Below are 14,767 nucleotides of genomic sequence, written 5' to 3'. Positions count from 1 at the left end.
GTGTATATATATATATATATATATATATATATATATATATATATATATAAGCATAATGGATGGAAAACAAATACTCAGATTAAACATATTGTGCTATTTCAACTGTATCCATCTGATATGAGCATGTGCCTGAACTAAATTTTATTCACTTATTGTATACACTTATCCATTCACTTCTAATGATTGGTCATTTTTGACCAGGAACACCACAGGTGTATAAAATTTAAACAAAACACCAACATTATCCAAAATGTATTTTGTGTGTTCAGATGCCCTATGTGGACAAAGTCATGGAACCTCATAACAATCAGATTAAATAAACAACATTTTTTAGAGAGAAAACTTGTAAATTGGTCAAATTCAACCGGCACACAATAGGAGGGTTAACAACCGGATAAAACTATTTACAGTTAGCTGTGGCAATTATACCTTAATAATATTTACACATCAATGACAATTTACGTTACCTGGTCTATCCAGCTGACTGAATTCTGACAGCTGAGGTAATCATAGGCTAATTTTACGTAGCCAATCTTGCTATTCGTAAAATACAAAAAACGTAAGCCATTTCATTAACAAAATATAAATAACATACCTGAGTGGAGATTGTATGGAATGTGCTCAAAGACGACAAAAATGGACTTTGTGTGTGGTGATTGGTGTGCTATTTCATTGGACGAGCAAAAATGGAGATCGTAGCTTAATTGGATTTTAAAAAGTGGAAGTTGGTACCTGCGGTGATTGGTGTATGAAAAATAGACCTTGCCATTTCATTGGACGGGCAAAAATGGAGTTTGTAACTTTTTTTTTTTTTAAAGATGGAACTCGGCATACTATTGGATTAATTTTACAGACATGTGGTTGTCAGGTACTGACATTTTGGCCACAACCACAAGCTGTTTAGCCAGCGGGGATTTCCGTGAGACCAACCGTCATTTTGTCAGAAGAGCAGAGCGAAACTCCCAGAGAACAAAACGAGGGGTGAGTACCAGAAGAGCGTAAGTGACATTTTTGGGCGAAATGGCGATATATATCAAATGAAAGCTCTTTATGAGCTCTTTCTACTTCCAAAAGGACACAAGTGAATTGTAAATAATTTTGGAGTTATTCATTAGAAACCAAAAGACTTAACACTGAACATACTAAGCCAGTGGGTGCCAAAAGGTCATAACTGCTGTTATGCCGGTTTGTCACTGAGAAATGTTCTGTGGGTAAAGCTTGTGGATAGCACTTGAGTCAAAATGGCTGACACCACATGTAAGCCAGGAAGGTAAACCATGAGAAGAAATTTTTTTGTTACTGCTGAAGATATATTATTAATCTTATTTTGTGACAAAGAGCTGGATGATGAGGGAGAAAATGAAATGTCCAGAATTCATTGTCAGTGAGGTGCAGCTAGCTAGCGGGTAGTAACCAGTAACTTACATTATGATTTTATGTCCTTAGTGAAACATAAACATACTAAAATTTATTTGAAATACATTTATTTCATGCTAAGTATAGTACAAATACATTTACATATGTATGTACTTAATAAAAATACCCTGCAATTGTACTTTTAGTATAATAAACTGGTATACTTTTGGAACAATTTTAAATTTTGTGCTTAATGCACTTTAATTGTGCTGAAGTAGTGCTGAAGTCCAAATAAATATATAATGAAGTATATTTGATTGTGCTAAAGTGGAACTATTGCAAGTATACTTCAGGTACACTTTAAATATCTTGCATTTAAAGACTTATATTATTCAAATATCATATGATCATCATAAATAGTGAAATTAAAACATATTTTAGGCTTAATATTGAGAAATGTGCATAGTGCACAAGTAGTAGTCCAAATAAAGTTTTATTACAATTTTTATATCAGTAAATCTTGAGCAATATGTCAGTAAATATATCAACCCTTGTGTGATGTTCATATTTTTGTTATTCAGCCAGTGTTTGTGGGTCTAGTGGACCCGCAGCATTTTTGGGTTTTTAATTTAGCACAATTAAAAAAATTATGTTAAAATACTCAACAGATGTTTACTTCATCCCAATTACAAGCAATATAAACAGCATATATGGTTGATATTTGCCCTTTACCTTTGTTAGATCACATTTATGAATTAAAGTGCCACAACCTTGTGTGGGATGGCAAGGGCAGAAACACAAAACTCACACTTACACTCACGCTCTCACAGACTCTCTCTCCCACACACACGCACACACACACACACACACACACACACACACACATAAACACACATACCCATACTAATAGCTGTCCCATACAGTAGGATGACAGAATGAAGGTACAAAGGACCTAAATTTCCACACTTTTATTACCCCTGGGTCCAGTGGACCCGAACATCCTGCAAGTAATATGTGTGTAGGGGCGGTGGACAGTGAGTGGTCATTGAAAATGTATTTTGATACATGTTCTTCACAGAAAATGAGCCAAGGCCAATGAGTATGGGTTTGAAAAAATTATTAATCGTACACATATTCTTTTGTCAAAAAGTGAAAATGGGTCCCACAGACCCGAACACCATACAAGGGTTAATAGAGCTGAACTATTCGTAGGATGAAATAAATGCATTTTAAATATATTACTTTTTTTTAAAACTATATATTTTTATAAACTATATTACTTACTCTGCACAAATGGCAGTATCCCACAGTCTTATGTGGACTTCTACTAAGCTTTACAAGTCAGCCAGTCAGAGTAGGTTACTATTTCATATACAATTCATAATTCCATCTGAAACTTTCTTTATGACACACATTCATACTAGTTCAAATATATTACAATTTTATTTACTTTATTTATTGTCTATTTACTGACATATCGCTCAATACTTACTGATTTAAAAACATGTAATTGAACTTTATTTGGAGTACTACTTATGCACAATGCACATTTCTCAATATTAAGCATAAAATGTGTTTTAATGTCACTATCGATGAGGACTGTATGATCGTCGAATAATATCGGTCTTTAAATGCATGATATGTAAATTGTACCTGAAGTACACTTGCAATAGTTTCACTTTTAGCACAATCAAATATCCTTCAGTATATCTTTAGTTAGACGTCAGCACTACTTTCTTACAATTAAAGTGCATTAAGTACAAAATTTGTTGTTCCAATCACACACACACACACACACATAAACACACATACCCATACTAATAGCTGTCCCATACAGTAGGATGACAGAATGAAGGTACAAAGGACCTAAATTTCCACACTTTTATTACCCCTGGGTCCAGTGGACCCGAACATCCTGCAAGTAATATGTGTGTAGGGGCGGTGGACAGTGAGTGGTCATTGAAAATGTATTTTGATACATGTTCTTCACAGAAAATGAGCCAAGGCCAATGAGTATGGGTTTGAAAAAATTATTAATCGTACACATATTCTTTTGTCAAAAAGTGAAAATGGGTCCCACAGACCCGAACACCATACAAGGGTTAATAGAGCTGAACTATTCGTAGGATGAAATAAATGCATTTTAAATATATTACTTTTTTTTAAAACTATATATTTTTATAAACTATATTACTTACTCTGCACAAATGGCAGTATCCCACAGTCTTATGTGGACTTCTACTAAGCTTTACAAGTCAGCCAGTCAGAGTAGGTTACTATTTCATATACAATTCATAATTCCATCTGAAACTTTCTTTATGACACACATTCATACTAGTTCAAATATATTACAATTTTATTTACTTTATTTATTGTCTATTTACTGACATATCGCTCAATACTTACTGATTTAAAAACATGTAATTGAACTTTATTTGGAGTACTACTTATGCACAATGCACATTTCTCAATATTAAGCATAAAATGTGTTTTAATGTCACTATCGATGAGGACTGTATGATCGTCGAATAATATCGGTCTTTAAATGCATGATATGTAAATTGTACCTGAAGTACACTTGCAATAGTTTCACTTTTAGCACAATCAAATATCCTTCAGTATATCTTTAGTTAGACGTCAGCACTACTTTCTTACAATTAAAGTGCATTAAGTACAAAATTTGTTGTTCCAATTTAGCAAACTTTAAGTATACCAGTTTAGTGATATGTGAATAATAGGTAAATGTATTTGTAGTATAGCATGAAATAAATGTGTTTCAAAGACATTTTTGTATATTTATTTTTCACTAGGGAAGGCATCTCTAAAGGCTTTTCAATCAACCATTCAACTAAATTGTTAAGTGCCTGAGATTACTATTTCAGAAAAATTAATCACATTCAATTAACTAATTTGATTTGGCTTTTTATGTGATATTTCATTTTATCACAATGGATTGTTATTTCTTTTAAACTCATTAATGTAATGTTTTGTTCATATTGTCAGCAGATGTGCCCATGTTTTTATACATGCAATTTTTCTGAATAAATATTAAAATAGTGTTCAATAAGTATATTGTTATTCGTGTGTGTACACATTTTTATTATAAAAGATTGAAATTAGTACACAAAATCAGATCAAACTATGGTCAATTTTTGTTTTGGCCATCCTGTAAAGTTGGTGAAATGTCACTTATGCTCTACTGGATCTCACCCCTTGAAAATAGACTGGCCCCGTACAGGGATCGACCCCACGATGATGAACAAATGAAAGTTGGCCTCTGAATGAATTTAAAAATGGGGCTGGACCTAACATGTAGAGGGATCTTAGGGATGACCGCTTAAACGGTCAGATGTCCCATAGACTTTAAGCCAGTGTGGGAAACAGAGGGGAGAAGTTGGCTGCACGACCTGACTGATCCAAAGGTAGCCTACGTAATACAGGAATCCACACACATATATACTGGAGTAACAAGACCAAGAAGGGCCTTAAAAACAAAAGCACATTCTCTCGGTTAATCCTACAACTAAATGGCGGACAGTGTAAAGGTGGCAGCACAGAGGAGAGATGGCCACTTTTCTTCAAGCCTGTTATAATAGAGGTCACTTTTCGAAGGTATCTTTTGGAGCGATGGTCATCACTCTACCACGGCCAGGGGAATTAGGTCAAATGGTAGCGTGCTCGCTTAGCATAAGAAAGGGCCTAATCTCAAAGACTTCAAATGTTTTATTAAAATGAATACACAAAAATATTGAAATGAGTACACACGCATATAAAACAATATGAAAAGAAAGAGTGGGCCCATGTTATATATATATATATACACACAACATACAGGAAATATATTATTTACTGAGGAGGTGGAGTTTGGCATTTAATTTCCTGGCGCTGTTCTGCCAACCAGTCATCTAACGATTTTCCGTTTTCCATTTCAAACATACCATACCATCTCGGCTATGACCAAAATCGTTAGTTTTGGGCTGCTCACATTTGCTGCATGCGTTAAAAGTAACCCCTCACACATACTTCCTCTTATGGACTCTGCTTTCCATCTCCAGGGCCTGCCGGCGCCTGTTCCTCTGGGTGTAATGGGACACAGGAGCAGCAGACGCAGGAGCAGGTGGAGCCTGCACTGGATGTCGAAGCACCAGAAGATGGAATCAGCGGGCCGTCGACCTGGTCGCAGAAGAGGAGCCTGTCCTTCTCGATTTGGCGGAAGGATAAATTGATGTTTTGGGCCTGATGTTGATGGCGCGTCATCCAATTTTTGCCTCGGAGAAGGAAGCTGTGTATCAGCCACAGCAATTGGGTCAGGTGGAGTCAGTCCCTGAGCGAGGACACTCATTTCCTGATTTTTCTGCCACTATTGAAACCTGAAAATAAATTGCTTGTATTATATACACATGTTTAGAGGAATTCAGTTAATTTGAAGCAAATAATGTACCTTGCTTACCACTGAATGAGTGTCCTCTTGTTTAGCTCAAACAGCTGGATCATCAGGTCCAATGACTGCTCCCTAGTAAATGCAGATTAATGTTAATGTACACTACCAGTGTCACGGTGCGTTGGAGGGAAACGAAGAGATGACTTACACAAACTTGACTTTTAATAAAACAAACCAAAGGAGTGGAACACTAACATCGGGAGCACTGAATTACAAATACGAGATAACGTTTAAGACTCGACAAGGAAACATGAGGCAGACTACACATTTATACTAAACTTAATGAGGGACAGACAGGTGCGGGGAATCAACTTATAATGAGACATTGAGAACAGGAACAAAACCAAATATGAGCATAAGGAAACAAAAGGGAAAAACACCAAAACGGGAACACAAGTCTGACTTGGCGGTGCAGGCAGTTCGGGGAGCCATGGCGGAACAGGGAACTCAGGACGCCATGGCCGGACGGCCTCCGTGGCCTTGGCCTCGCCACTCGGCCCGGCTACTACGGATGGGCCCATACTACCCCCCCCCAAAAAAAAATCCTTGGGGAGAATGTGGTCTTTCGAGGCCCTCCGTAGGCCTAACTCGGGAACAGTGGTCCTCCGTGGGCTAAACTCGGGAACAGGAGCCCACTCTGGGCTGGATTCGGGGACTGGGAAGCACTTACGAGGAGCTGGCACTGGAGGGTGCTCTGAAGGAGCAGGCACAGCTTGACTTCAGAATGGCAGGTGGGCTGGAGAGAGCCGCGGCCGGTGTGCTTGCATCAGTGGCGGCGGGCAGGCTTGACTGTTAAGAGGCTGGCCATCTTGACTTCCGAGCGGTCGGTGCTCCTGGGCTGAGGACTACGGTGGAGCTTCGGAGGACAGCGGGGAATTTGGGGTTGGGCAGGCGGTAGGATCCATTAGAGAGGTATGTGGGGTTTCTCGGCATGAGGTGAGCTGGATGACGAGGCTTGGGATGTTCCTTTACTTCTTCAACTTCGAAGTCAGAACCATTTAAGAAAAGCACAAGATTATTCAGCTCACTCAAGGGAAAGTCACACACCGGAAGATCGCAGTGGATAATCTCGTCATCCAACCCCAGCAGGAAGCACGTACATAGAGCGGCGTCGTGCCAGCTCACCCGGTTGGAGAGCTCGAGAAAACCCTCCACATATCGCTACAACCTCGGACTCAACAAGGAAACATGAGGCAGACTACACATTTATAGTAAACTTAACGAGGGACAGACAGGTGTGGGGAATCAACTAATAATGAGACAACGAGAACAGGAACAAAACCAAATATGGGCATAAGGAAACAAAAGGGAACACACCAAAACGGGAACACAAGTCTGACAACCAGTCAAACGTTTTTGGACAGTAAGATTTTTAATGTTTTTTTAAATAAGTCTCTTCTGCTTACCAAACCTGCATTTTTGTGATCCAAAGTACAGCAAAAGCAGTAATATTATGAAACTGCTTTCTATTTGAATATATTTTAAAAGGCAATTTATTCCTGTGATTTCAAATCTGAATTTTCAGCATCATTACTCCAGTCTTCAGTGTCACATAATTCTTCAGAAATCATTCTAATATGCTGATTTGCTGTTCAAGAAAATTTATTTTTATTATTATTATTATCAATATTTAAAAGAGTTGTGTACATTTTTTAAAGATTATTTGATGAATAGAGATATTCAAAATCAGCATTTATCTGAAATAAAAAGCTTTTGTAATATTATACACTATACCATTCAAAACCTTGGAGCCAGTCTATTTAAATCATTATATATTTATTATTAAATTATGAATATATAGAAATAAAATATTTTAGGATAAAGACATTTATAATGTTGCAAAATATTTAGATTTCAGATAAATGCAGTTCTTCTGAACTTTCTATTCATCAAAGAAACATAAAAAAATACACTCAGCTATTTTTAACCTAATAATAATAAAAATAAATGTTTTTTGAGCAGCCAATCAGAATATTAGAATGATTTCTGAAGAATTGTGTGACTGGAGTAATGATGATAAAATTCATCTTTGAAATCACAAGAATAAATTACATTTTAAAATATATTCAAATAAAATGCAGCTATTTTAAATAGTAAAAATATTTCACAATATTACTGCTTTAGTTTTTTTTGGGATCAAATAAATGCAGTCTTGGTGAGTAGAAAATAATTCTTTAAAAAACACTGTTGTCCAAAAACGTTTGACTGGTAGTGTATGTGGAATAAAATGATTGAAATTAAATAAAGCCATTAGAGTGTCTTATCTGAGCCTCGTCTGAGAGACTGCCTCCAGTGTCAGATGGCTGTGACAGCACTGAAGAGGCAGGGGCAAGATGCTGTCCTTCTCCACCAGATGATGTGGACGGCTCAGCCAGAATATGCTCCAAGAGGGCGATAGCACTCATCCCAGGGCTTCCCAAAGACTGTTTGGCTAAGTTGGTCCACAGCCTCTTTCATGGCACTGCCAAATGACCAGATGGAGGAAGCTCCTTTTATGGCGTCTTCCATCCGGTCATCATTCCAAGCTCTCAAGGACATAGGCATGAAAATGCGCATCACTGGCACTGGTTCCTGAAAGTTAAATCAATTTTAAAAAGGCTTTTATATGTCACATATGTACAAGATATGTACTACACATGAGGTGATATGACGCAACTGGTTACATGTAATAGAGTTATGTAGTTACATTAAAAATTATTGTAATTTTAACCAGTTACTAGTGACTTGTCAGACAAGACAGCTTTGTCAATGCTTATGACATCAGAACTGTAATATTACTGTAGAGTGTGATATTTATTAATGTGACATTACTTTAAAGTAATGGAAGCAGTTACAGGGCTTATATTTTTTTACAAAAATTTTTTTTTTTTAATCTTTTATCAGTGGGTCTTGGATACACTGTACATGCTTCTGCTGTTCTTTCAATATCTGCTGGATCCATTCGTGGTCCAGCAGAGGAAATCCCAGAGTGTCCTTCCCATCCGCACTGTCAAGCAGGTCAATCAGTGATCCAATTAATCTAGTGGTCTCATCCACACCCCTGGTCCTCCTCCGGCAGTGCAGTGCCAACTCCCTCCGGGTAATGCAAGCACTGACCACCCTTTCTGAGATGTGGCCAGTCTTCTTTGCTGCCAGCTTACCCTCCTTTGCACGGCGAAGAGCAGCCGCATCCTCTGGATCCCACTGAAAGATGCACATGGACAGACGTGCCATGAAGATCCCATAGAGCGGATGAGCCTCTGTCATGACACCTGCAGCAAATCGCCGTATAAAGTGCCAGATGTCGAGGTGCACTACAAGCTCATCCCACTCCGAAAACATGACCTTCACCCGAGACTGGCCATGCTGACTGCAGCAATCTCTGTCCACATACATCCTTTTTGGGGCTGCTTCTCCTGCCTTCCGGTAGCATTTCATCAGGCCAGCTGCCATGGCGTCCAGTCTATGTCCCTCAGCAGCAGTCAGCACAGAGACAAGGACCTGGCCGTGTTTGTTTACCAAATTCCATGGGTTCATTGGGGTGGATAAACAGATGGCCGGGTTAGATGGGTGGGGGTGTACAGAAACAGGTGTCCAAACAGGTGTCCATTTATGGTAGGAGGAGGGGGGTTTATGAGGGGCAATAAATCAAACTTCTTGACACATAGGACCCTATACTCTCTCTTACCACATTTGTGCACCAGGCAGCTGTTCCTGAAGCAGCACCGGCAAGTTTCTTTGTGATCTATTTGAAAAAACTGTGTTCATTATGTACACACACATATCCATATCTGGCAAATTTCTGGATAAAAACAGGGTTGTGATACCTTTTTTTGTGGAATCCATCTTGAGAACACAGCCAAAGACAGATGTAATTTTGGCCTTGACCTCGTGCAGTCACCCCATAACATCCCTGGGGTACACGGCTAACATCCACTTAGGTTTAGGTAGGGCAGTTAAAAGGGGAGGCTCAGCAAACACAGGAGACTGCACAAGGGAGGACCTTGTGAATGGTTCGCAGGCAGTCAGGTACTTCAGGACATGTTGTGTCCATGCCTCACTGTGCTGTTCCATCAGCTTCTTGTAAAGCTGAGTCACACTGTTGCCCAGTGTCCTCTCCCTCATCATCCTCAGCACCCAGTTGTCACATGAGTATCTATGGAAACAACAGCATAATCATGCAAATGCTTTGGTTGGTAAAAAAATAACACAAATAAAAATGCCTAATAATGAATTATTGTCATTATGAATTACCTGTATGGCAGCAAAGCTGGAAACTGACTGCGGTGGCCCATATCCAGCTGTCCCAAGATGTCCTCGGACCAGGCGGGATACTTCTTCTTGCAGCGTTTACACTCCAGATACTCAGTGGCAAGGTCATACCACCCATCAATGTCCAAGACATTGTGCACAGTATGGTAAAGTCCTGCCGCTGTTAGTCTGTGCTTACCACAGGCTGGGCGAACACAGATAAGAGGAAATAACCACATCTTCAGTTAAGAAAAGGGGCCGACAGAAGAAGAGGTCGGGTGAGGAGGGTGGCTGAGTGTGAATTAAAGGGGGCTGAGAAGGATACCACCAAAGCGTCAGCTGGGACACTTGTTCTGGCTTGCCGGTTCACGGGTTGGCCTTAAATAGTGTTCCGGACCCACTCATGCAGGAAAGGTGGAAGATTATCTGTTTAGTGACTTGGAAGCTCAGCTGGTGGGTGATAATGTGGAGGATCTGGTGTTTCCACTGATGGAGATGAACCGGCACAGGCCTCTAAGTGAACAGTAAAAAAACTGTTGCATTTTATAGTAATATGCCATAAATGTAGTCCACAAACAGCCTGCAAAGCAGTAAGTATTAATAATTAGTGAAGAAAATGGTACTAGTATTAAGATGCAAAGAACAAAGTGTACACTTTATTGAGGATCAGATGGAATGGTGTAAGGAAAATGAGGTGTGATGAATCCAGTATAAACCAATGATGCCCACAGACATGAAGCATGCACACAGATACAGTAAGGAAAAACTGTCCCTCTAATCATTATAACAATGAATCTCCACCATCCCGTCAGCTCAGAGGGAGCTAAAGAGTGAGTGAGTAGAGCAAGCCATGTGAAAAAGTTATCCGCTGATTGTTTAACAACAGGTAAGTTCGGAAACGCAAATAAATACACTGACACCTTTGGACATCCTTAAGGTTTTGAAGAAGTGCACTCAAAGAATGCCTCCTGCTTGATGCATGATGTGACATAATTCTTTATTGTAAACAAAAATTATTTTAAAATGTAGATTTAAAAAAAAAAAACGCTTCTCAGTGTGTTTTCACAAAACATTCTTATAATATTTAAATTTGTGTCATATGCCACACCTGTATTTAGCTGTGCTTCACATTGTGATGCAGCAAATACCAGATACCCATTATCATCTTCAGCAGTGGGAACAGAAGTGCCTGGAGCACAAATGTTAAAACTATTACTGTGAACAATACACGGAGACAAACGTATGTAATATGGTGCTTACTTACCAGTAGCGAAAATCTGTCTTCGAGCCAAATGTTTGGCTGGGGGTTCTGCTGCTTGAGAAGGTAAAGTGGACTGCAGTAATGGATCTGGAAACAGCAAGTGGACAAGTTTTGATAAATAAATACATGTAGCACTGCTGTAGGGGAAATTCAATATCCACACTCCTACTCACAGGGTTTAACAGTTGACATAAGTTTTCTCACCAGCTGTGAAGGAGACAAATGTTTGCCACAATCCAACAGTGCTTTCACAGTGGTGGTCTGCTGTACACCAGTTCGGAAGTGCAGAGGTACTGGAGATTGCAGGTGGAGGTGCAGATACACTGGAGGTTGCAGGTGGAGGTGCAGGATGACATACACTGGTGCTCACAGCAGAAGCCTGTCTTTTCAGGACATACGTCTTGAAAATGTCCATGTTGGTGTTGGGCCTGGCATCTGCCTTAACACGGTACCTGATGAGGGCTTTGGCCTCCTTGCTCTGGTCCTCATAAACATCCTTAATAGTCTGGCCCTGGAAGTCACCAAACTCCACCATCAAGCAGCCCTGGTCTCCAGTTGCTCGGGCTTCTGCTTGCATTTCCTGCTTCCTCTGATACTTCTCCACTTCTTCTGCCATCTCTTTAATTTGAGAAGTGTACTGTAGGAACAGTTGTTTATTTTCTGACAGGGGGGTTGTCTGCGCTATCTCATTGAAAATGCTGAGCATCAAATACACTGCGTACCCCAGAGATTTTTCCAGGAGCCATCTAAATCTCTGTCCCTGGTGCTTCCCAAACTGATGTTTGCAGTAAGCCAGTACTAAAAACTGGTCACTGGGGTCTCCACCGTTTGTGTTGACAAAAGTACTGGCCTCTGCCAGCACCTCCTCCTTAGGTTTGGCCCTTCCAGACTCCACATTTTCAAGGTGCTTCTCCTGCGCCGATGGCGCCATGAGGAGTCTGCCTGATGTTGCCGATTGGCAGCAAAAAAGGGGGTTTGCGTACATTTTCTGAAATGAAAATCAGAAAAAGACTAATACCTCTTGCAATCTGAAAGACACCTGTATGTTAAGTGTGTAACGATAATTTAACAAGCTAGACGTAAACCATATTACTGGGGTAATAAACATGGCCATGACATAAACTGTCATGATGATGAGTTCCCATTCAGTCAGTCACGTTCAACGTTACGTCAGTGACTGACGAATTGGGATCTCGCCCGAGAGCCCAATCACCTTCGAGTGTTAACTAAACAAGCCAATGACAGTTGGCGTGCGTCCGTTGCCACAGTTGCTGTACCACCGCTGTACGGCCGGGGCACGTAGTCTCGGCTCCTCAGCGAAAAACTGATGTGCGTTTGCACGCGCTCTCCTTTTATATCCGCGCTGCGGGGCGGGGTGCGCGTGGCGAAACACGCACGCCAACTGTCATTGGCTTGTTTAGTTAACACTCGAAGGTGATTGGGCTCTCGGGCGAGATCCCAATTCGTCAGTCACTGACGTAACGTCTCCGTTCCCTCCTTCAGGGAACGAGGGTTACACAAGTAACCTAGACGTTTTCTACAAAGTACAGGAATCCCTGATATATCAAATATATAATGTCAAATATGAAGTCTGAAATCTCCTTTTATTCTATAAATTATATTACCTATAATGTGTAATTTAATGGATTACATTACTAGCTACAATTTTTTGTCATGTAATTTGGAATCGGTAATGGACAATTTGCTTTTCAGTAGCGACATGTTCTGTATTTATCATGGGAAAAGTTACAGGTTCACAGGTACTGAAGAAAACGTGTGCTATACATACTTGCTAGCTATATTGGTACATTTCATTTTCCAAAAATACACTCTGTATATGAACAAATAATGACCGATATTCAATAATGAAGTAAACCATAGCCTTACCTATTTCAAAAAATACCTAACTGGTCAAAAGCCACATGAGAGAGAAACACGATTGGTCAAAGTAAGCCACAGGAGAGAAATGAGAGTGGTCAAATTAAGCCACAGAGAAAAACGCGATTGGTCAAAAGTAATTCATGTGGGCTTACTTTGGCTCAATCTGTGGGAAGCAGTAAGCACAATTCCAGTTGTCAGCAAGATTGCCAGTGAACTGCATAGGTGTTGATGGATTTAACTTTTCCATGATTAGAGATTGCTCAAAGTTCTCTTACTTTGTTTCAATGTTGACTTTTTAAAATGGTTTTGTGCAGTGGGGAACCGTTAGGGCCCTCTAGGCCCTCAGAGAGGGTCTAACTTATTGTAAAAACAATATTTACAATTTTTAAATAAATGTTTTAAAATATAATATTTTAAATAAAAATAATTATTACAAATTTTATTTTTATTTTATTAGAGGTGTGGAAATACATATTTTGACAGGCAGGCAGGACAGCCAATCATAATGTTCGGACATTTTATTGTAAAAATACATGTAAATAAATTTAGACCAATTAACTTTGTGATTATTATCGGGATGTGAAATGACTTTCAACCAGCATAACAAAAACACAGATGGCGCACAATCTCAATAAATATACCTGTGAATGTTTGTTAATCTAATGAATAATTGATTTGTTAAATCAAATGAAAAATGGTGTGTCTGATTGGTCCAGACGCTACATAACAGAATTACAGTATTTCAGTATTCACGCAAACATAATCTGTTACGTCTTAAGTGAATGTTTGGGGAACTGTTGGGAAAAACATCTGATGTGTAACATTATATAAGACCCATGCATTACAGTAGGTCTTAATATATAGGCCCTCTGACAGTCAGCAGAAGTGAGAAAAAAGTATTTATAACATTTTAAATATGGATATTTTTCTTACAAAAATGCATCGATTCGCTACATGAGGCCTTTATTCACCCCCCGGAGCCGTGTGAAGCTCGTTTATTATGGATGTGTGCGCTTTATATGACTAAAAAAAAAACCCTGCCAACACTGCCATTCTAAAGCTTGAAAGAACAAGGACAATTTTTAATATAACTCCGATTGGATTCGTCTGAAAGAAGAAAGTCATATACACCTAGGATGCTTTAAGGGTGAGTAAAACATGGGCTAATTTCATTTTTGGGTGAACTAACCATTTTGTAACGCCCCTGTGGACTGTTTATTGTGGTTTCTTCCCCTTTTGTTGGTTTAGCCCGTTCAATCATTAGTTAATTATCCTCAGTGTGCTCACCTGTCTGCCCCTCGTTATCTGCCCTATAAGTTCCTGTCTCTTGTATTCTAGTATTGTCGGTTATTGTGAATGTTACCCCGAGTGTGTGTGGCTCATCTACCCGAATCTGCCTTGTTGTCTCTACATTAAATATTCTTATTTGAATCCTTGTCGTCCTCGTCAACCTGCCTGCCTCCACACACTGTGACCGTGACAGAATAACCGACCCAAAAGTAAAGTATAGCGGCGTCTTTCCCCTCGTTTGTTTTTGCCAGTGTTTATTTTTGTTTTTCTATGGATTACCCCGCCTTCGAAATCCTCCTGCTGGAGCA

The 14,767-nt window shown here is 39.5% G+C and overlaps 1 protein-coding gene and 2 long non-coding RNA genes across 3 annotated transcripts; all 3 read right to left on the bottom strand.

Annotated features, from left to right (window-relative positions):
- Positions 1 to 5,154: 5,154 nt before the first annotated feature.
- On the bottom strand, positions 5,155 to 6,959 carry LOC107573204 (uncharacterized). The gene is made up of 3 exons (XR_001607463.1): positions 6,468 to 6,959; positions 5,807 to 5,869; positions 5,155 to 5,726 (listed from the first exon to the last, which is right to left on the bottom strand). It is a non-coding gene; the product is annotated as an uncharacterized lncRNA (long non-coding RNA).
- Positions 6,960 to 8,096: 1,137 nt separating this feature from the next.
- On the bottom strand, positions 8,097 to 9,313 carry LOC107573202 (uncharacterized). The gene is made up of 2 exons (XM_016259648.1): positions 8,702 to 9,313; positions 8,097 to 8,368 (listed from the first exon to the last, which is right to left on the bottom strand). Exons 1-2 carry the CDS (start codon positions 9,311 to 9,313, stop codon positions 8,165 to 8,167), a joined length of 816 nt encoding a protein of 271 aa, XP_016115134.1. The 3' UTR covers positions 8,097 to 8,164.
- A 148-nt stretch (positions 9,314 to 9,461) lies between these two features.
- On the bottom strand, positions 9,462 to 10,153 carry LOC107573205 (uncharacterized). The gene is made up of 3 exons (XR_001607464.1): positions 10,031 to 10,153; positions 9,604 to 9,932; positions 9,462 to 9,521 (listed from the first exon to the last, which is right to left on the bottom strand). It is a non-coding gene; the product is annotated as an uncharacterized lncRNA (long non-coding RNA).
- Between the last annotated feature and the right edge of the window lie 4,614 nt (positions 10,154 to 14,767).

Source organism: Sinocyclocheilus grahami, unplaced genomic scaffold (assembly GCF_001515645.1).
Source record: "Sinocyclocheilus grahami isolate Dianchi unplaced genomic scaffold, SAMN03320097.WGS_v1.1 scaffold1891.1, whole genome shotgun sequence".
Taxonomy (NCBI): Eukaryota; Metazoa; Chordata; class Actinopteri; order Cypriniformes; family Cyprinidae; genus Sinocyclocheilus; species Sinocyclocheilus grahami.
This window is presented reverse-complemented; position numbering and strand designations above follow the sequence as displayed.